A 24,539-nucleotide genomic window follows, 5' to 3' on the forward strand; every position below is an offset into this window, starting at 1 on the left:
AAGATTTAAGCTAACTTTTAGAACTGTCAGTTACCGGGGTAATTTTTTTTGGTTTTTTCGTAGAGACAGCGAGAGAGACCATGCCATTTTGTCAAACCGTCTTTCATTCATCTCAAACAATGAGTGTAAGTATTTGGTACACCGGAGTACCCAATAAGCACTTAAGCCAACTACAGGTCAGGTTATGCACTTGACTGTTAACAGAAGGAGAAATGCAGCATTCCATAACCATAAGACAGTAGTGTTATTTTAGGATTGCGAAAGACATTTGACATTACGAACATTACAGTGTTTAATTTATGGTCACCCATAACATTCCGAACAATAGAGTGTTTTATGGTCAGCCATGTTGGAGGGCAGAACAATGACCAAATGTGCAGTGGTCATTTGGCCTTGTGTTTCTTTCTTTATCCCTCCAACGTGTCAGGTGATGACGTCACGTGAAACCACTCTTTCTAGGGATTGCGGTTACTTTGATCGCTATCACCAAGAACTAAAACAGACTAAGAATACCCGGACCAAGTAAGCATTCCAGTAAAACTGGACCCACATTCCTGGTGTTAGATAATAGAGCACGAAGACAAGTGGCAAAGCGAGGCGGAGAAAGGCGGTTTATACCTATGGTTACAATTTGTGACGAAACAGGAAACCTTTTTTTAATGATTTGTACTGCAGTGGTGCCTATAGTTCTAAGGAAGTTTTCCAATCTTGTCTGTGTTTCGTATTCTACTGTTCTTTGAATGACATACATATACCGTTAGTTTTAAGGTTCTAGGTATTACATACGCTCTCTCAAATATCGTGTTACCTTTACTAAGGAATGCAGTTGTTTCTAGGAAACATTCCAACTCCTCACACACAAACATCGAGTCAATGTTGATTTTGGTGCTCCGAGCATCTTGTCATTTCTAAGAAGATTAGACAACCTTTTTTATTACAACAGTAACAATCTTCTGTCTTCCGAACATTTCAAGCATTTTTGTTATATTTTCAACAACATAATTTTATTAATCAATTGGTATCGACAAGCGTGCCCAAAAACACGATAAATACGATCGTTGCCTCTGCTTCTCGCGGTTAGTTCCTTCATGAAAAAAAGTTTTCCTGTTCCGCATCACAAAAGTGTCAAAGGTTTTTCAGAACTTTAATTAGGAGTCGTTAACGCTGCCTGACACAAACATCAGCTTTCATTCGAATCGTACAAACACCTCGTTTACACTTTATGCACATCACCACAGCCATACCTTGTTCAGAGACCGAATATTGCTCAAGTGAACATTTCAGCAGATGAGCAGGTTACAAGTTAACGCTGTCATCCACATAAAAGTTAACTCCAATACGGTACCAACATAATGCGGTTTAAGAAGAGCATCAGTGACTGCAGTCGTGCCTGTTGCTGCGTCTCACTCTCTAAGTTCACCGTATGATCTTTTTTGTGTTACTTAGCACTTCATGGTCCAGTCGTTTGCAGTAATGTTTCAATTCCATGTAAGCTTCTGCCTTTTGTTGTTTTAATTGTGTTTGGGACAGGATCAGTTGAAGAAAATTGTGCATTCTACAAGTTTATGTCGCTCTCTACAAGTAAACACACAGCTTATCACAGTCACCACAAGATCATTCATTCCACAAAAAAAAAACCATGCAGATAGTAGCAATCCGATACCAACCCACCAAGAAAAACGTCCCGGCACGAGCAGGTTACGGGTTAACGCTGTCATTCACATAAAACATTCACTCCAATACCGTACCAACGCATTGTTGTTTAAAGAAGAGCATCAATGACCGCAATCAGCACAAGGAGAAACAGAAACAGTCGGACACAATGTAGGTATTATGTGACTATCAAAGCTACCGTCATGTGGGACAGAGAATCTAACGCAGAATGTAAACCGGTGTGGCGGGGATAGTAGTCCTAGGGCTGATAGTCCGTGCAACAATAGCCCGCATTGCTAAATGTTTTGGTTAGGGTTAGCGGTTCAATAGATCATGCTGCTTAATTGGTCAAATACAATGCTACCGGACTATGACTCCAGGGGGACTATATCCGCTGTCACACCGGGTTTCACATTGGAATAATTTCACGTTATTCATTGAAGTGTGATGATCTGTAATCAAAGTCACAGTTTCATACAATGCCTTCATGAAACATGGAAACCTGCTGGAAGGACTTAACAACGCAAATACAAACCGAATAACTTCTCGAAAAGTCCCAAATGACGGTGTGTAAGATGAATGAGGTTACGATAAGCAGAAGATTGAAAGAAAAATACACCAAAAAACATGCGTTACTTACATTGCCGTCTTCATCATCTTTCTTGAGATGCTCGGCTATGAATCGTACCCCTTCCAACGCCTTCAGGACATTTGGGGCATACCGTCGTTGTCGAAGGCCAGTGTTGTCAGCGTCGTGGCCGAGGAGACCCTCTGCACCCCTCATCACGTAGTTGGTGTGAGCGCTATCGTAGGTTTCGCTCGCCAACCGTCCTCCATCACCGTAGGAGTCTCTGATTTCGACGCCGTTGCATGTCCGGACCACCACTCTTGGCGCCCGCTCCTTCTCAGGGTTTGGCCGCCGCATTATCAACAGTCTTGGTAGAATGTTTAGGAAGACTTTTCGGACCCAAGGCGACATTGTATGCGTAGATGGCGACCGAAAGTGGACATTTAGGACAATGACGGTTACGATGATGGACAAGGTGACCAAGATCATGGTGAAGAGGAGATATTTCCCTATAAGAGGAACTACGAGCGACGTCGGCGGAATGATCTCAGCCAACAGCAAGAAAAACACAGTGAGCGAAAGCAGAATGGAAATACACAAGGTAATTTTCTCCCCGCTGTCTGATGGTAAGTAGAAGACGAGTACGGTCAGGAATGAAATGGCCACGCAAGGGATAATCAGGTTCACAGTGTAGAACAAGGTCTTACGTCTCATGGTGATGTTGAACGTGATGTCTGGGTAAGGCTCCACGCAGCATGGATAATACTTCTCGTTTCTCTTAGCAGGGGCATCGAGTATATCCCACTCAACACTTCGGTAGAAGTTGTTTAGGTTGATGCCTTCGTCGATGAGCACAGCGCCCTCGTGATCTTCTCTCTCGATCTGACCTATGTGTTTCAGGTCGACTTGGAAACCATCGTACGTCCACGAGCCAAACTTCATGGAACAGAGCTGCTCGTCGAAGGGGAAGAATTCTACATTGATGGTGCAGGAGCTTTTATAAATAGCTGGTGGCTCCCATTCTACTAAGCCCTTGGGGTGCAGTGTAGCTTTTGTCATAAGTGTCACCTCATAGTTTCCATCAGCACTGAAATTGACATCACAGACATGTAATGGACATGCATTGTTATAGATAACCTTCGTGTAGTGTGTGGATGTTGCACTGCAACGTGTACGTGTTACGAGTGTGGCTAGCTACATGGTTTTAAAGCAACAGTACAGGGGAAACATGCAGATTTACATTGAGGGGGTTTCGGGGACTTGCTTTAACTGGATATCAGGACGTAAGATGTCTCAAAGAGAAGGGTCATTGCGACAGCGTTGATTTGTATGTAATGAGAAATGACCATACATGTAAGTCTGCAACAGTACCACAACTAATATTTTTAAATAATTTTAAAAAGATTTGTACACCAAATGATATATTGTAATAAATGCTTCAACCTGCATGGCTGTGTTTGTGGGCCATGCTTTTTTCATTTTCTTTTTTTCCAAATTGATATCATGCAGTTAAAAACATTCAGTTGTAAGAATATTTATGACTAACTCTTAAAATCTGTTCACGACGATTTATTATAGAAGTTGCAACCTTATTCAAGTTCATCCAAAACAACGTTCTGATTCTTTAATTTGATGGAGCAAATCAATGCATATTATGAAGACAAGACGAAGAAAACAAAATTAGAAATCGTTTAAAAAACAATTTCCGTCAAGTTAATTCAAGATCGGTGCGTGAAGAATGTATGGTGGTTGTTCAGATTAATATAAAACATGTTGCTTAATCCGATAGAAAAAAGTGCTCTTATTTAGTGTGCTTCTCTTTAAAAATGTTCAGGAAAGCGTGCATGAATGAAGCTATTGTGAAAGGTGTTGACGTGCGGTTGAAGGAAATGAATAAGATATTGTGTGGTGTGGGGAGTAAGTGGTGTGTTAGAAGAATCGTGAGTGGTGTATGTATTTGTGACGAGGAGTACGTGATTCAACGACAGAGCTGGATCACGTAAAGTTATAGAAATGATCAGTCAAAGGAGCATTTTATTCTATCTATTCGGACAGGGACTCACACAGAGGATTGCGATTATCAGGCTATGGAGAGGACATGCAAACAAGGCTTTCATAAAACAAACAGGCCGGAGAAGACAGGGTGCTATCCAAATCTTGAGAATCAGGAGACGTTGTCATGCCAGCGCTCTAGAGATATTGCCATCGCATATCGCCATTCTGCTATCACACAAGTTAAATTATTCGCCCAAGGACTGAAACCATTCGCCAGACGTGTGCACGAGAGTCACACAGAAGATAGAATTAAAAGCAATAAGTTCTTCATCAAAACTGAAAAGAATATATAGGTCATATCTGCGAAAAAAGAATTCATGATGTTAGAGTATAGATGACAGCAAAAACAAGCAAAATCTATGTAGGTCCAAATTGCATTAAACTAACTATAATATTTAGACAGTAAAATGGAAAATCTACATTTTGTTTATTGATAGTACTATAATTTACAAAGCATGCAACATCACTTTAGCTAACAACATAGATCAAGGAAATATAGTTAGGACGAATCTATGAGTGACTACTTGTTATTCTGACACGCACATGTATAACAAAAAGAGCTCTCGAAAGAGGTATTTGGCGACAATTGGTTTGAGTTATATTTCATAATACTTCTTTTCTCGTGTATCCCACGAGGAGCTCATTCTTGTAAACTTGGAAAAATGTTGTCAGTTTATAACCAGGAAAGGCCACTTCCTTCGTTTCTAATTACAGCTTAGAGCTTTTGAAGATTTCGACTACTGGCCTTAAATATGACATTATCAAGATGACTGACTCAAATTATCCTTTTGTAATTTAGGCTTATCTAACACGCTGGAAACACTAATTGACTTCAGCCACAATACAATCCCCAGTGAGTAATAAGTGTTTAAACGTATCCTTTTGTAATTTAGGCTTATCTAACACGCTGGAAACACTAATTGACTTCAGCCACAAAACAATCCCCAGTGAATAATAAGTGTTTAAACATGCAACATTAAGGGCGACGAATAACAAAACTACCACATTTAGAGATAAAACCATGAAGACATATACATAGTCATATTTCTTGGCCGTTTTGACTAAACCGGATTAAATTATGTACATTCAGTTGACGTGTTATATCGGTTAACTTGGACCCACATGAAATGATTCAAAAAGTACAAGTGCAAGTAAAGAGTTGATACATGTGTTGTGCAAAACATATCAAACACAAACGATAGAGGTGTAATACTCGATCTACTTCTATTTATTTCTACTAGATTGATAGTTTGTTATCACTTATGCATGTAGGTAAATGTGTTTTTGGTAATGTAAGATGAATGGGGCAAGCTAGCCTGTGGGGAGCGCTGGTCCTTTAATTGTGTTGACAGATACCAGACTGAGACAGTATCTGAAGTATATTTTTGAATGAAGGAAATGCCAAACCAACAATTGTCTTTTACTCTCACACGATTCCCGAGCATACCGAGTGTGTGAATAGAACTAAAAATTACAGTAGTTAGCTTGCCGTATTTTCACGTTATATTAATATCATATTTAGATAATCATAGTCCTCATGAAGATTTTTCAACAAAAAAGCTGAAAACCTTTGGTTGGGGTTGGTGAATAAAATTCTACTGAAACTGAGGCAATTTAAATTATTAAAGGTTTTTATTTATTTTCGAAGAAGGAATAAAATTTCCGGAAAATTTTTCTAACAACATAAAAACGTTGGAGTTCCCAATTAATACGCAGAAATCCGAGAGAATGTCGTTGATCCCACGTGCCAAGCGTCGAAGGGTTTAAAAATTAGATATATGATCTCGGAGTTATCAAATGTGCATAATTAGTCGAAATGTTGGGTGGGGATGGCGGGTTGGATGGAATGTGAAAGGATCGTGTTGGGACTGAGGTGATTCGAAAGCTGAAAAAGATTTCATGTTATATTAAATTAGATCTTGAATGAACGATGAATATTTCAGGTTAAATTCAGTGTTTAGGAACACATTTACCCTCTTTTTGCGACTATTAATCATAGATTGTAAGTATATTATATGCAGATTTTAAATTTGGTGTCCAACAGAGAATTTGGCCAAATGAAAATTTTATGTTGGGTGGCTCCAACATAAATCCTATGTTGGGTTTCGCGAGCATGAATTTTATCTTTAACAGTAGCCTAGGTTTTAAAAGTAGTTTGGAAAAATTTTGAAAAAAAAAATCAAATGCATAAAAACCTGATAGATAATGTGTTTTTGACCCAAAAAAATGTATGATTTTTTTAGGGAAATTCTTTTTTGAAAATCAAATTTTCATGAAAAAACCCAGCAAGAAATACAGAAATATTTTCTCCGCAGTTCTGAGAAAAAACCCAACATATAATCTACATTTTCGTCCGGCCTGCATAAAACTTCTTGTGTAATATTTTCGTAAAATTTAAGTTTGGGGCGCATTATTGTGCATGATTGTTCGAGCAAACAATGATTTATTAAATTCAACATTCACACTCATTTTGATTATGGTCGGCAAGAAGTTTCTTGGAAGAAGCTAAATGCCTTAGCAACGAAGGTTTTACCATTCGACGAACTCACTTAACCAATGAAGCAGTTTAGCGTCGACGAACTGTGCATGGACTGCACGTAGACTAACGATAGCAGCACACAAAACCAACCCTTCACCAAAGCATTACAGCTTAGGTACACCAGATACCGAGAACCAAATGACCATATAGCTAATGTAACTACAGTTCTTAGAAGGTCAGTCAGTTTGCTGACTCCCTAAAGCTCTCAGCCTCCTGGAGACTACTCAGTCTGGTTCGTCGAATCGTAATTCTTCAACACTTTGCTAAAGGAATTGTTAATATTTGTCAATCTAGAATAGATTTATCATACATTGTAAGGATGAGCAATCTATGTCATGGGAATGATCCTTGCATTACTTGGACGATCGTAAATAGTATCGATTTTCGTTTCTCATTGCACAATTCGAGCGAACAACGAAATATTTGAAAAGTTTCATTTGCCTTGACAAAGCATTCCAGGCTGCATGGATATAGCATAATATTGACATTGACTGCTCACCTGACTTGGGTATCTTCAGAAGCGCTAAAGCTAGTTGTTGATATATATGGAGTGGACAATCATCTGCTGTAAGATACAGTCTTTCAAAATCCCGGATAGGCCCTTGAGCAAATACTGGCAGCACGTGTCTCGCACTGCTGTCGTATGGGGCAAGGCACTGCGACATATCTTCATGTGTGGAAACTAGTCTTCTAACAACGTTAAAGAGGTCGTTCTAAAGCGATGATACCAAACTGTTCACTGACCAATATTCACAGAACGCGTAGATCGAGCGGCTCTAAAGATACTCTGTTAGGTCTACAATTAATATGAAGAAGTATGATCAGAGAAAGTATATATATATATATCATGTGCACACAGTGTTGAAGAGTATAGAAGAACAACCTGTTGTAAACAAGCTAAAACATTACCCAAGGAAACCTTGACGACACGTGACTTACTTGCCGTACAATACAATATCGGGAAGCCAGATCTCCTCCGAAGGGACGTACATCTTCGACACACCACCGTACTCCTTGGGATCCCAAACCAAGTTCTTGTCAAACCATTTCTGGCAATTTTTGCGGAGGAAAGACGCTTAATTACACAGATATCTACACAATTTAAACTGTACTGGGGACTGATATGGATGAGGATTGAAGTAGGTAAATGATGGCCAAACATTTCTTCTTTTAGGAATGGTAATCAGAAAAGAGTTTAACGTTTACATAATTTCAAAAGATTCCAATCCACTAGATGTTAGGATGCCAACCCATCTTTCGTGGTTCAATACTGACCATGACCTTCATTCAACTAATTCCATTCCGCATCCATATAATGGCGCACCAATTAGTAGACCACATAATACGACAATTGTTAGTACGCCACAGTAAACTGATGTACTACCTACTACAGTCTTCTATACCTTCCGCCATCTTGTGTCGTCATGGTGACGTCACACGTAGGCGGTACTGTATGGGCAAACGTACTACTTACACTGGGAAGACGTTGGGACACCAATGACGTCACTTACTTGTTGTACAAAACTATATCAGGCAGCCATATTTCCTCGGAGGGTACGTATAGAACACTCACGCCACCATATTCGACTGGGTCCCATCGCAGTTTGTAGTCTTTCCATTTCTAGTGTCAAGAGAACACAATAGAGAGCGTCATGAACGGCACTCTGGAACCTATCCTTGGAATAATGGCGGGTTGAATAGGCCCTGTACCTCAGTTTATGACTGAATGTAAGGATCTATCTGGATTACCTTTGACTGAGGTTGGTGTAACAAATGCCTCCCTGTGGAAAGTTGGGGCCAGATGATGGCCAATCCTACTATGTCCATGGCAAAGACGCTATGTATAGCCAATAACATCGTCTCGATGCAAGGCTGGTTAACTTAGTCAACGCAGTGTGTGTCCCTTCTCAGTTCCCAAGCCGTTATCGTTAACATTTACGAAAAGGACAGATTGTAAGAGTGACCAGAAAATTAGAAACACACACAACGAATAAGAAATTACCAAAGATTGGTAGACGTTGGAGACATTACACTAAAAACACACCCAAAGTGAAACAACAAGCGCAACTATCAACATGAGTAGACCAGGTTGCGAAATGCTATATATAATATATCATATATATTAAAAGTGTCTGTAAAGTGACGTGTTTGTTACTTGGAATATCACGAATCTTCTTAAAATAAAATCGGACAACCATCACAACAATAACGTGAGCCTTATAATACAAATAAGGCCTTTAATAGTGCATTGCATACACCTTTACAACTGTATGACTATTGTGAGATGATGATTATTGTATACATTAGCTACAAACTGTAGATATCACAACATTTTCCTCACGCGATCAACATGATCTGTATGCGATTAACTTGGACGTTTGAGCACAACGTTCCACAGAGAAGCCAGGTCAGTCATGTCAGTGATAGTACCGAAAAAAAATACTAACGGACGATAATCAAACCCAGAAATAATGGGATGTAAAAATGTTCGACCCCGACTGAGAAAATGCATGATGAAACAGTGTCAGTGGTGATTGAGTCCGGTGACCGACCACGTATTGTAAGTTGTACGTATTGTAGATTGTTATGCTTGTACTGCCTCAGCAGAACAAAATCAAACCGGGCGGGGCATACCCCATGATTTGGGTAAAGTGTTGTGGCTTAAAGGACCTTCTCAGTTCATGGGCCGATTACATTACACTCCACTGAGGCCAAACCATGCCGCACACTCTCCAGTGCGTGGTCTGTCAAGTGATTCACCACGACACTGGGGACATGAATGCTGAAATCTTGAATAAAGGGTGGTGGAAACAATATCTGAATAAAGAGTCTGCAAGCTCGAAGCATTCTTACACAAAGACCATGCACTGGTAGCTTTTAAATCCACAATTAATTCTTTTTGTAACTTGAGTTAAGATAGATATATGGCAGAGGAATTGACCATCGAATACACCTTTCCAGAAATGGGGCGCTGAGTGTCCGAAATAGTGATGTCATGAGGGGAAACTAGGCCACATGGTGGAGGGACAAAGGAGATAGTCATGGTTGACAACACACTTGAATGCCTTTAATGACGGACAAGGGGAAAAAAGTTAGTTCCAATGCAAGCCACCAATTTCGGGAAGTATGTATAGAGAAACGAGATCCAGGTTGCGTGATCGATGCTTAGGACGGTAAATAATGGCTTCAATTGGCCGCAGCGCTTTCTCATTCACTCATTGCCTTCTATATCACCCGTTACATTTCCTCAGGGGCCGGCTTACAAAGACCCAGCGTCTAATAAATGTCGATTGGGTCGGTTTACGTCTTCCGCTTACGATGTTTATTACCATCAAGGAGAAGTTGTTAGCTGTCGCAAAGAAAAGAGTGCCCGTGTAAAGTGTCATTGCGAGTGTTAACTTACTGATGGTGCACCCGGTTGAGGTTGACAGGTCGTAAAAGTAACGAATGGCCACTGATACCGTACTAAACCACATGCTTCTGCCATACTTTTTAGGCTATGACGGCAATGAGCATTGTAGTAAACAAATCCGACCCTTAAATCAGTTTGTGCTGCGACTACCGCACCGCATTTTGACGGTAAAGGCTTAAGCATTATCTTCTTCGGTAGGCTCAAATATTACCCCTGACTTTCAGAGTATAATATGGAACTGGAACGGACCGTTGGTATCATGGGTGAACTCGAAACTGCTGCCTACTGCATTGGAACTGGGCAGCGTTCTTTACTCGGACTCTTGCTCTCGATTTTCAGCTCAATGATTCCATTAGATGAGGTCGTGCCAGAATTTGAGTTTTCGAAGCAGCATTATCTAAAGCTAGTCGGATTCCCCGAAGACGTCTCACGTCAGAACATTTCGTTAGAAGCAATAATGTACCGTGTAGCGGCCCTCACAATTGATTACACCCGATAGCTAACGTGGCATATCTTTCCACGAGGCTGCATGATTGTTATTTCTTGGCGAGTTCTGGTGCGACTTCTATAGCCCCCTCGTTTATATCATGACATCAGCCATTTATCCTACACTGACGGAATACTTGAGCGTTAGTACGTAAATTGAAGAGAGGGGATCCTTCCGAAAATCATTGGTTCTGATTATCAGCCCGGCAATGATGGTCGATATGTAGAAGAATGAAGCATACAGATGTGAAAATATATAGTTTATGTTCGGAAAAAAATCTCCGTTTAGGTTCATCTACCAACGCAGATGACCAAGTCAAAGTGTACATTTTTGTACTGCTTACAGTAGAGAATATGTAACCCATAAGGGGAATCCGTCCATAAATATATTCAAGTGGACGTGAATCTGTCATGCACTGATATGAAATGCTTGACAGGATGCAGAATATCCATATCAGAATATTATCCCTTGAGAATGTCATTCAAATTCCGTTGTGGAATTCCGTGACCACAGTGAAACCATGATGGAGTATCTACAAGTATTGTATAGAGCGATTGCAACCTGCTTTCTCTTATAGATGCGCAATTAGAAAAAAACACTGTTGTCGCAGTCATTCAGCTGTCCTATCCCCTGATTTCTTGGAAACATACTGAACATAATCAGCAGTTGTTTATGAAAATGACTTAAAATCCGCGTTTTCATTCAACAAATACACGATTTTCCATTGCTTGGATTTTATAGTTTGTAATTGAGTACACTTTGAGAAGATGAAGTTTTCGTTTTCGTTGCAATTTGTGTGAGGTCAAACCCTACCCTCAGCCGACTGGACTATTATACCGCCGAGGAAAATGGAGGCAATAGACTCCTACAAGGGCTAATGCTGAAGAATAAAGAGGCTACAACAACACCCGTATGCGGACATGCCTCAAATGCTTTCGCATTTCATTTTAATATCTCTAGGTTCTGAGAGGTAATGCAATCTGACACCCACCATGCGTCGCGAAACATCCACCACGACGTCAGCACCGATTTATAGCTGTATCAATCAAAGTTGGCCCGTTACGCTGCTGCGAACACCCTGCCAACACGATTGTCAGACAAGTTGCTAACGCATGCACAAACAACTGACAATCATATAAATCATCTCAAATGAAAAATAACATTACACCATATTCGATTTATATTTCAGAGCCGCGCCGCCCGTTGAGATACATCAGATATCTTGGCGTAACAATTGCAAGTGGAAGTCCTTTAAGGAAATGTGGTGATTTTATCAATCATAATGTAATACCGGGTTTCCGAAATTACTAGTTCACTCCGGTCTATAATAGAGACTATTCCATCAACCCTATATCCAATTGTGATCAACGTAATATTACGATTTGATGGATTGTTTTGAGAGCTAAGCAAGAGATGGCAACGGTAATGGGAGATAGTTTATGATAGCAGTCATTAACGTAGGTCGTCTCGGAGGCAGGTTAAAGTCTCTCGCTGTCTTCAATTGTTAAGTACATGCAGTACCAGATTTCAAAGTGTTTCTTATTGCAAACAGCACAAGAAAACTGTAGGATTGAAGGTATTCGACCAACACACAGGTTTTCATGGAGTTAAAAGTCGTTGGCGGTGAAACTGCAGTATGATTGAGTTCAAGAAGGCCGCACCCAATCACATCCGATATGTAGCTCGTTCTGAGCCATCGAAACTGTGACCCGGCTCTGCCATGAATCGATTCAGCTCATCCGCGCACGGTCCCACCGGGCCAAAATGGCTGGTGGGGATGTCATTGATCTTGCTAACTAATTCAATATTTGCAATCGGAATGCAGTCTATCCACAGGGACTTCATCTGATTTGTGTACACATTTGTTGTCCGGGTATTTACAAAGCTACTCTTGTTATCAGCATGATAATGAATAGCGAGGGGGATATTAGAGGTTTCCTTCTGTCCATGGCTGGGAACATATTGGGTTTCCTTGCCTTTGAGCAGAGACGCACTGAAAACGGTCTCAGATATCATGCTGTAACAAATGCTAGATTTTAGCTTTAGATCTAGCTAGGAACAGCTCAAGAAACATAGAAAGTGACACCTACACCACTCTTGGCAGAAACTCGAGCAGATCGTCAGTCGATTACCTCGGTCACCAGAGGTGGACTTCCTTCAACTTGATCGAATCGAAAAGCCCAAAAAATAACTTCGGTCGCATAATACACATCAAGTGCTTTAGTGAACTGTCTGAATACAAGAGTTTGTTCACTGTTCTATCTGCACACATGATATGACCAGACAGGTGGAACCTCTGATTTGAAGCAAATGAAGCAACAAAAATACGATTACTACAATAAGAGATATAAAATGAGAGTGAAAACAAGAGATTATGCTTACCTGTTGTAGCCAAACATTAGTGGTCATTATCTGATTTTTTTCGTCCTGAAAAGATAGACCGGATATAGAATGAGATTCAATGAGTTCACGACATGCAGCCAATCGCTGTCTCGGCCACGGCCATGTCATTTGGCCACGGCATGATGTTAATTTCATCATAACCATTGGTAAGTTAAGGACCAAAATTGCGATTTTTGACAAATAAAATGGTCGCTAAATCTTGACGTCACTCTGCCCTAAATGATTTATAATGGCAAATCATCTTTAAGTGGACTTAAATCTTGGCTACAACATGTGAATATCAGGTTGGTTTGGTTTAACCCAATCTTCAAGAACAGATAATCAGTATTGATAACAACCAAGGCTAATAAATTTGGATGCCGTCCCTCAATCTCCCAGACAACACCCTAACCTCGTCCTGAGAGGGCATCGATCACAGGATGTTTAATTTACGGTGGCAGCCACCATTTCATCACTAATCGGCGACAGCTTGCACCAATGAAGAACTCTGAATATCACAAATCAGCCTCTACTTGCCAAGACTCAGCGTAAAGGCAAATGGTAGTACCTGGCTATGCTTGGCTAACGGATTTCGTCAGTTGTCTTCCGAATTCTTCTATTTAAAATCGCTCACTTTACAGATAAGATTACCCAGTTGATACACTTTTCTACTTAACCCTAAATAACAAATGGTTAGATTTTGCTTAAAAACTACACTTTCTCCCCCACGGCTTACATTGAAACCGAAACCAAAGACTTTATCAAGAAAAAATATGTTCAGAAACCGAAAAGCTAAATACTGATAAGTACATCAACCTATAACTACACTATTCGTTGCCGCCATGTCAGCTAGTGATATTATTTCACTGTGTGGAGATCACGTCTCAAATAACGTTCGCTGCTTGGGTGGATGATCGGGTTGACGGCGCAGAAACTTGCAGGACCCAGCCGAGATTAGTTCGTTCAGTTCGATAAAATGGTATTAGCTTCGTTGTCGACTCGTCATGATGTACACTTATACGTGGCATTAGCAGTAATATTGTACATTGGCTTTTCAGGATAAATGACGCCACTTTTTGATACAAATATCATCGTTAGAAACAAGAGTTGATAAACACGATGCGTTCGATGGATATTGGAGGTGGTGCATGCTCTTTCTAGAACCAGTTTTAGCACAAAGTGAAAAATAGCCACATATGCGTTTTCAATCTTGAGTGTTAAGTTTTGTTCAACGGTTAACAAAACGTTTCTTTTTTGTTTTCCTTTGGAGGCGGCCGCAGCTGTATGGGTTCTGTAATCCAATTCCAAAAGATCACATGTGACGGCATGAAGAGTCAGGGGGCCGCATCAAACTGATTTAATGCAAATTCGTGGCGAAGCATCACTTTGAGAACACACAGCGTATTTCTTTGATCCAATTATAATTCGCAAATAAGTTTTGATTTTCAATTTCCATGGCAACTAGAGAAATCGAAGACGAAAAGTATTTTATTTGGAATTTAAGGATTAAAAAAGAACTGGGTTTAGCCTGAGGCATAAACTCGAAACGCCTGAGAACCTGATACGTTTTTGGTATCTTCAGTGACAATTAGTTTGCGGCGTCTTGCTTGATGAAATGGTTTGAGCAGAAAATATTATCGAATTATTGTCTCATAGGGTGTGTTTGTTTCTGGCAAAAACTGGTAAAACTGCTGTTGTTTGTAATAATAACACTTTGTCCTTTCATGTAGAGTTCTGCTTCAGTTCCTGACTCTCCAGGGTAAAATCAGCATTCCTTTTTAATTTACTGGTTTGTCTCACCAGAAAATCCAAAACGGACCCATTGACACTAAAAAAGTGAATACATGTACATTTACCAGTATGATACGAGTAACGCTGCCACTGATCATTTTTTGCAATTCAGTTCTTTTTACAGTCGAAGCATTCCATGACTTGCGGCGCAAAAAGAGGAAAATCATCACATCAGCAACGTTACAGCAGACACACATATCACGCCATTGCTTTTTGTAATGATCTTCAACACCGTTATTTCAACATGTCACACGTTTTACATAACATTAACTAGATCTAAACGCACATGCATTTCTTTCTTCCGACCAAATTAGTTGGTGACCAATTACGCCATGCACCGTCGCCGACGTTCCCTGCTCGACGTCGTTTCGCTGTTTCTACGCCTCGGTGGATACGGCAAGCATTGGTCGCAGAACATATGCTTGGTTCCCACTGTTACTGATGTTATCGACCAGCTGGGGAATACTCGGACGTTCGCACATACCATCGTGTATGAGCTTTTGCTGATAGTTTGCGATACATGTTCATTCTTCCAAGTACGGCAAAACTTCCACCACCTTCTCAAGGCACTAACATCAAAGTTGCAACATTGAAATGTGCATCATATACACTTTGCTTCCGGCAGTCGAGACGTTTAAACCAAACTCGTAAAAAATTGGCGGTGCGAAATTGAAATACAGACGTTTAGGCGAAAACGCAGTGAGGGAAATTGATTGGTTGATGTGATTGTTCGTGACAACATGTGGCTTCTGTGTACACACGTATCGACAATTTTAGTTAGCCCTCTCCATGTCAAATATCGCATTAAACAGGTTTAAAGAGTTAAAAGTGTTTGAACATCTCGTAAATCATTTCAGGCATGACATGCAAGTAAAGGATTTCGACTGGGACTATACGAGGTTATGAGGTATAACACTGTCAACTTGATATTATACGCATTTTGATATCTCTAGTCACTTGAAACTTAAACAAACACGCTAAAGTAATTGTTGGTAAGCGTATCACAAATGCATCAGTCGATGAACAGTGCATTGCATGCCCCACTGGCTGTCAGGTTTTAGCTCAACATGTTGTCAGATAGTGGCTCCACTGGCTGTCAGACAGTGGCTTCACTAGCTGTCAGACAGTGGCTCAAACGGCGGTCAGGCAGTGGCTCTACCGGGTTCCATCGGCCGGCTGTCGGACAGTGGGCAACGAAAGGTTTAAAAGATGTCGATGCATTTCCGTTAGTATGGTGGAGAATGTTGCTTCCCAAATCTTACCCAAACATTCAGCAAAGGCCTTTCCGAACCCGTTTCTGCCAGTATATCAACAAGGTTAGAAGACGGGGATAAGTCCGCACAAAGCTTAGAACGACATGCACGCGGGGGAAGAGCCCCGACATTGTCAAATCCTTTCCAACACTCCCATCCCCGTGAGCGCATCCCGTCTCAGCCGTGATTCTTATCTTAAGTCACCTGTGCTCAGGATGAGACAAGGAAAAACTGCCTCAGCTAATCAATAGTAGAGAAAGCATTTCCTGATAGCATTATCTCGCGACGAAAATCCTCTCAACCGAGGGCGCTCAATAAGTAGCAGCCTCTCCTGTCAGTTCAACCTTTGCATTAGCCTTGTTGTAATCAGCTACGGGTAGTCAATTAAGCACTTCGTCTTGATACTTTTGCAAGAAGATATTACAAAAAGAAAACATCAGAGAAAACCTGCACTACTTTTTTGCTCAAAAATCTTATTGTTGCTTTTTACCACTTCATGTGATTCAAGTGCAAGGATGTTTTTTCCTTCATTTTCATTAGAGATGCAAAACCAAAAACATTTGGGGAAGCTATAGGAGTGGTCTTGATGAACATAAATTGAATGTCTGATCTATTGTAAGCATTCTTGGTTTAATTTCGTTCAAGTACAAAGTTCCCGCTCTAGTTCAAGTTCTTCTAAAGTGAGAATACCGACTGGCAATGCTTTCATTGCTATATCGCAGTTACGAAATTATGTTCACTTTGAGAAATTCATGTTTCTAATTCATATATCTTGTTTCGACCACTTCAGAAAGGAATTTCCTATGACAACAAATCGATAGAACTAACATTAACTTCCGGAAAGACAATGTCAGATTTCGAACGGAACCGGATGATCTGTTAGAACCATTTTGTTGCCAGCGGAAAACATGGATTGTTCGCTCTAGTAATGCTTCTTGAGCACGTATTTAATCACGGCAGAAATTGAATTAAAACGAACGAAAATCAATTAAGAATCAATGCCTGGCTCCTTGTTCAACATCTCATGGCATGCATGGTAAACACGAGGAGAGTTGTCTGCAGCCGCCATATATAAATCTCACGCCCGGCCTGGAAGCATCTCAGATTGCTGACTGGCAAGGGCAAAGATGGTGAGAAATTGACCAAGATTTTGGTAAGCTTAGACTTTTTATGAACTGACTGCTGAGTGGCATGCAGAGCAAAACAGCGTGCTTCTAATGCTAGCGCGGTCTGGCCGATCAAAATAAATGTCGATCATGTTTTTTTTAAAGTTCAACGACGCCTCTTGTTCAGTTCGTTATAATGGGTTTTTAGCATGTCTGAGAACCTTTCATATCGAAAAAAATGTTTCGGTCTACTTAAGTCATTATTGATATCGTCCCAACCCGAAACCTTTAACGTTTGTTAAACTGATAATGGAATAATTCATTGTCATTACTCATCAGTAAGTGTAACCAGTTTTGCCGTAGCTTCACATACTGGATACGCCAGTCTTGTACTCATGCAATAGGCCAAAGGCTTGTGAAACCTGAAAGGATATCCACACACGTCGGCAATCTCTTCGTAGACAGCATATTTTGCAGCTGATTAAAATTGCATGCCGTCCGCGAAGATTGGACTATCCTTTGCTATACTGAGACCAATCAGTTGAAGATGTTTCATAGAGCAACTGAAGTGCGCCGATAAAAAAGCTTTAATGGAAAAATGTTACTTCTTCAAAATGCTCAATTATGCGTACATCAAAGAAGATCTCGAGCGTTGCAAGGATGATGTTGGTGTATGTTTTATGATTTATTCATCTGATGAGATTAACATGTTTTTCTAACACTGTAACGTGCATCCCGAGTGTAATGTTTGTTAGAGAGAAACATTTCATCGGATCGATTAATGTAACTACGTTGAGGTCAAGTGGTTAACTAGGCGTTGTTATCACTGAACTAAGTTAAAGGTAGATCAAAACAAATATCATTGGTAAAAATGAGTGATACTTTTTCGAGTTTTATCATGGAAGCTTGATGTAACGGCAACCTTACGATAACGCTGGTGTTAATGATGATGCAGTTATCAGCCATCTGATCCCCAGGTCAGCTACTTGGCGGTGAGTTCGTCTTCCTAACGCAATTATTGATAAAGTGTTGTCGAAAACTGTAACATTTGGGAATCGTTCATTTTGTCTACTTTTAATGAATCGAGAACCATGATTGCATTCGGAAATTTAGGATATACGCTGATTTTGGGCCCCCTTCAAGCTACGGGTAATTTCATGTCTAATATAAGTGGCAACTGAACCACAGTCTACCTTTGTAAGAGCAGTGTATGCGTGCTTCATACGATACAAATGAGTTCCCTTCTGTTTGTTACGCAGAAGTATCTTTTCATGTTCACTGGTGTGTTGGACAGATTCTGCGAGTGGCAAGCGGGATCTCCGTGATACGGTACGATTGATGTGTCCCAGTAGGCGGGGTGACAGCGGGTGTGCCGTGAACTGTCTAGAGGCGATGGAGTGGAACCCTTGGAGCGCAAGGCCGAGCAATTTGCTGTTATTTGGCGCAGTGGCTGTGATTCCTTCTCTGTGAGCAAAGGATGTTGAATTAAAGCTGAACTAAATCAACCAACTCTTTAATGAGCTCTCAATCAATACTGCTGTACGTTGGTGATGTTTACCACCACATCTGGACCCACTCGTTGGTCAGTGAGAATAAACGTCTGAACTTTGGTCCTATTGACACGAAATCCACGCCGAATTCTTTGACAATTGCATTACATAAATTCCAGTGCACTTAATCTGTTTTCGACAATAGAAAAAAACAACAATGGTATTTGTTTAACAAACACCACGGACGTTTGTTGTGACAATGTCGTATATATGTACTTATGCCCCAACAAAAGACAAGTCTCTTTCCATGTAGTGCTTGAGGCATGTCGGTATTGAGGAAAGTGCGGCATGCCCAGTGTAAAGCACAGCGATGGTCGGGGTTTGAACCAAATCGCAGGCACGAGTCTTACCTATTGTGCCACAAGCCAGCTCATTTCACCTCCCCTCACCCAATTCCGTCTCAGTCACAACCAAAAGAGATTGATATGATATCAGTTCCATTTATCATAATGCCTAGCATACGCGGAATAGGTGAAATCAAACGTGTTCGCCAAGTGCAAACATTTGCTAAGCACTCACTAAATAATTGAACTCAAACAGTTTACGGTTTTCTCCGCCATCGTTGGCACTTCATCACCCTCGACGGGTGTTCGCACCTGGTATTGAGTTCCCCGTCTCCGCATCTCCTCTCAGGTAAGAGAGGAAAGAGGTCTGGCGAGCGCAGCTATCAATCGCACACTTTGTGGAAATCAGAACAATATGGTTCTTTCGCTAATCAATCAGCGGAAAACGAGTAGGTTCGTGTTGGGGTGTTGATGGATTACAGGAATTTTCAATATGTTTTCCAAAGACAGTTAGCATAGTAGGATGATAAGTTCTGATGGAATGTTCTTTCATGACAACAAAGCACGCTAATTTCTATGGCTCGTCAGCAGATTTCTTCCTCCGAATCTTGGTGCTGCACTTCGAAGGAAGTTTTTCAATATCCTCTTCGAATCATCAGAAACAAAATATGCATTTCACATTTGACTATAGCAACAAAGGGCCCATTTCCTTATATCAATTATAATTGCTCTATGACTCTTGAAGCACTAGGACAGTGGCGAGGGGACATTTGGCAAACTATAGCGGGTCATGCACTGCACCAAGAACAGGGCACCAAGACAGTTATTATTTATTCGTTCTGGTGATATCTCACATCAGTTCTTTGTAGTTCATGTATGGACATTATGATTAGCTTTCCTTGATTGGTATGTTATCACGAAATGACAGAGGCGTAGAGGGGATAGTGCCTCTGGACGGGGAATAGACAAGGCGGGTTTAATCAGTATGGTGGTGTAGGCGTATGATCTCCATATCTGCCACAAAGGAGGATTGCATCGGTTTTGACCAAGTACCTAATCCAAAGCAATGGAAAAATCAAGCAACAGGATGTTGTCGCATGCATTCTGCTTTGTTGAAGGAGCGAGAAGTAAATTGATACATTTTCACACCCCACGAAAACGCACTCGTGGAATATTCGAATGGGGGAATGGGAGGGGATTATAAGACCATTAAACTTACCACATCTATAAGTTGTGACAACTTCAGTCCTAAGAAGACTGTGAGCGTGTCACTGTTGTTTCCAACTGGTCGTATAAGTTTGTTGTAGCCACTTGTCTTCAAGAGGTTATCATACAATCGCTTGGCGTCTGGGTTACCTAGACAACCTGAAGAAGAAAACAAGGAGACATGTTGACTAGGAATCTAAAAAGGCTCATCTATTGTCCAAAAGCTCTATCATCAAAAGCGGAGTTCACGTTTTTCAAATTTATGTCTGTAGACTGGGAGACTTCTTTATCGACAATCAACCATGATCAAGTAATTTCCCGATATAGGATACTGACAAGAATTTGGAGAACTGATTTTCGAACTTTGTGACAACAGAACATTTCGACGAAGCGGAATATAAGCCATGTGAGAAAGTAACAAAATGAGTAGGAATATCGGGAATATCGTTGTTGGTACTGTCCCCGGGACCGCCAAGCAGCAACCACGTGACAGCGAATTAAAAGAAAATGATCTAATCGAGCTTGTTGATCTTCAGGTGACAGTAGATTGAAACGTTTTTTGCCATCTCATTGCCAAGAAATAATTATTGGAGATTCCCCCACCTCTAACCTAAGTCACAATTAGTCGCTTTTTCCTTTGAAACATCAAGCAAGAAACTAGGTGAAGGTTTATGCAGAATCAGACGCGCTGTGATTTCTGATCAGCTTTATACTCTCTCGCGAATAACCGAACTCCGCGGCTTCTGAGATATGCATCTCCTGTGAAATTCGACTAATTATTATTCCGCGGACAGGGAGAGAGGGTGATAATTACGGTGCCATTGGATTACGCCCCACGTCTCCCAGCGGCTCTTGACTGAGTTTGCGGGGACTATAAGTGGTAACCCGAGTCACGTCCTAGCTATAATAGCGCTTCATGATTGCATCCTTTTGTACAAGGCGACTTCTAAAGTATACTAGAGTGGACGTGTGGTTGGAATCAGTCTGTCGAGTTCGGCTAGAACAGAGGAAAGATTAAAGTCGTCTATCGCTAGCGTCTGACTGGGATGAAAGCAAATCTAGTCACACTAGATGTGTTGTTTTGTTGTGTTGTTTCTTTTGGGTGGGGTTAGGTTGGGGGGGGGGCTTAAGATATAAAGTATATATTTGTTAATGACTTAGCAGGTTAATATTCACAACCACAGCCAGTAATAGCCAGGATAACGTGCCAAAGATAACGTTAGCATGGTTAGTGCTGACAAAATACAATGTAGTGCTATCGTTAACAGGATGGAAGTGGCATTACGGTAGACAATTCATTGTGGGATTTTAGTGTTATTTGTGTCAACACCTGAGCAGTGCATATTCCGCTCGACGTTATTTGCCTCTTCTCACGAAACTGTTGACCCATAACTATTATCCTGGTTTGGTAACCAGCTGGTTACCAAACGCTCAGTACTGGATGTGGCTTATGGAGGGCAGTTACTTGTAAGGAACTTGATTTACTCAAAAGAGGTGCTACAACTTGTTTCCCATAACAACGAGAATCTACAGGATTTCGTTCCCTTGTGTAGGGTAATTTCATAAGTGAACGTGGTTCTTACGGAGCAGCATCGATTCGTCTTGCTTAGAATGCAATCAGTAAGACAATGCAGCGCTTCCTTTGATTCGCGAAAGAGTTCCAGTCTTGCTCAGTTAATTTCATTGCTGTGTGCGAGGCTTAAAGAGAATGTTTGCATGAAGCTATCTGATGCTGGGAATAACGACTTGAATGAAGGCTGAGCAAATGCTTTATGTGATTGATAAGTTTACGGGATGATTTCAATGATTAAACCGAGAAGGTCGTTTTCTGGGTACGAATATCGTGCTGCTCGTATCGTAGACCAAGGTAGTTCTTTGGATCAAACTATTAATTAAGCATTGACTGATAGGCTATATGGCTATTCGGCAGGACTCAAATTCTGCCCAAAGATGACACAGTATTTTATCTTACGATAGTAAGTGTCATTGTAGGAATCTCATCTTGCCAATAGACGGTGTAGCAGATTTCGGGATCAGATTATCATTCTGCCGACAGAGAGTATTGCCGTTGTTGCTCTCCGTAGTCTGGCATCGATATAATCATCCAAGTCATAGTTTCAATCATAGATATTGATTCATCCAAGTTATTGCCTCCTGATTCATCCCAATCAGAAATACCAAATGCATCACCCCTTAGAAATCATAGAGAAATCACAAATGAGATGATTAGGTCTATCTGATTTCTCTCCACTTTAATACTTTACTCGGTCTCCTTCGAGCCCACATTCGGCCCGCTTATCCACTCAGACCTGCCAACCTCTCTGCTAAGTAGCACTCCTCATCACGAGGCACTGGCAATAGAATCGTGATTGGATCGATGGGATATTCGCCAATTAACTAATCAATCACTTAGCCCGTTTATGGTCGGTTGGTTGGATGTTTCACACTGAAGTGGCCGTGACAAATTAACCAGGCTAACAAGATCAATCATGTTTATCTTGAACATCACTCAACTCTGCTAAACAATGGCAACATTTGGGATGCATGACATATCCGTTGTAATGTATAGGATAGGTGATATTAACCATACTTGGTGTTAAAATAGCTCCATGGTTACCGAGCTTACTGAAGTGTTCGCCAAAGTTTTGCTGTGGACTGTTAAAGAGTCAATATAGAGTAGTTTGCGAAGTTCTTCTTCGCATATTATCATCTCTTGTCGTCGGCATGAGATGCTGTCTATAAGAACATGTTGTTATTATTAAGCATAAGAATGAATTAACTGTATCATCAGGTTCTCACTCACTCCAAAGGTTCACCAAGTCTAAGCAAAGTAACGTCTCTATCATATCCATCCAGATCAGCCAGTGGGAGCTCCTGTCGTGTTGATGAAAGATTCGACGGGAAACAGCAGCTTGTTAAGCTCTGATGGAAAAATGAAGTGTGAAGCCAATCGATAAACAGAGTTATTAAACGTATTAAGTCTGTCTACATTCAATAATCTGCTGTAAGGAGAGGTTGTAATTGGTAAATTCGTGCAGCCTAAGGAAGAATGGGCTGGTAATATCAGATGAAATGCGGTGAGAAATAGGCAGCGCTCGACTGTCCGTAGATGAGCACCGTGACAGACCCAAATGTGAAGCTAACAGCTTCCCTGGGAATGGAACTGGTAATAGTAGCGAACCTGCTGAAGCAGTTGGAGATGACAGGCAGGCACGGGGTTTGAGCACACCTTAGCTGGAACAAATCAACCGGTATTGAGAGGTCCCTTTTGTGATGGCCTTAACACAAGATGAACTTTCTGTCAATAGCACAATACTGTTCGATTCAGGATGTCAATTTCTGTCACGAACTCTAACAGGTGTTCCGAGTTGAGAGCTTCCCGCTGAGTTAGTCGCGGTAAGGCGTCATATGAGTGAGTTTTAATTAGATTGTTGAATAACTTGGTGCAGAAGTATAGATTGTGCAATTCTGTTAAGCCATACGCTATTCAATCCCTGCTCAGTAGCCAAACAGGTGTCGCGAAGACAAGTTTCATTAAATCAGACTGGGCGACTTGGCTGACTCAGTTGAGAAAAAAACTAACAAAAGAGATAAAGCTCAGAAAAACTAATTGAGGCAGCATCAGTATAGTCCCGAGACTGGCTAGTTGCCGAGATGTGTGGGATTAGACGACGAAGACAGCATAATGCACCGTTGCTCTCGAGATCATTTTGAAGCACCTCCGTTTGACACACAGTACTGGAAATAGTAGTGCTGAAATCAATCTAGGGCGATATCGCATGAAATATATCTCAGTTACATATAAATAAAAACGTATCATGTTGTTTCTTACACGCAGTAGTACATAATTCTAGCAGATCGATTCTAAATTTGTTGTTTTGATCATCAAATAGTTTCGCAGGTCTTCAGTCTCAATTTGTTAGATTGTTCAAAGCAGACACGTTCCTTTGATATAAGGTTGGTATGGCCCAGTTTCTACAGCAAAGGCACAACGCCCCACTCAAACACAGGGCATCACTTGACGGATCAATATGTTTCTTTCGTCTCGGCTTCCATCAATGACGGTTTCCGAAGCAGCCCTGTATGTGTCCGATTGATCACCTGTTATCGGAGAGACGGGTCCAATTATATTGAACTCGCGAACAATCTAAGGTTGAACCGATAGTCGAAATTTATATATTGGAAACATAGTCAATTGTTTCGTGATCATATACAATAAACAATTTTGATAAACAATGTATTTTGTCAAAGAG

The 24,539-nt window shown here is 40.9% G+C and overlaps 1 protein-coding gene across 2 annotated transcripts in view; it reads right to left on the reverse strand.

Annotated features, from left to right (window-relative positions):
* Window positions 1–24,539, reverse strand: part of LOC135500655 (acetylcholine receptor subunit alpha-like) — a 66,006-nt gene that overhangs the window by 5,314 nt on the left and 36,153 nt on the right. The window contains exons 3-6 of one of the 2 annotated variants that reach the window (XM_064792254.1): window positions 20,300–20,445; window positions 13,097–13,141; window positions 7,755–7,864; window positions 2,294–3,308 (exon numbers count right to left, since the gene is read on the reverse strand). In XM_064792254.1, the coding sequence (XP_064648324.1) occupies window positions 2,294–3,308; window positions 7,755–7,864; window positions 13,097–13,141; window positions 20,300–20,445 (1,316 nt within the window). Of the gene's footprint in view, window positions 1–2,293; window positions 3,309–7,754; window positions 7,865–8,326; window positions 8,437–13,096; window positions 13,142–20,299; window positions 20,446–24,539 lie in introns of both variants that reach the window. The other variant, XM_064792244.1, reaches the window with a different exon arrangement.

Source organism: Lineus longissimus, chromosome 2 (genome assembly GCF_910592395.1).
Source record: "Lineus longissimus chromosome 2, tnLinLong1.2, whole genome shotgun sequence".
Taxonomy (NCBI): Eukaryota; Metazoa; Nemertea; class Pilidiophora; order Heteronemertea; family Lineidae; genus Lineus; species Lineus longissimus.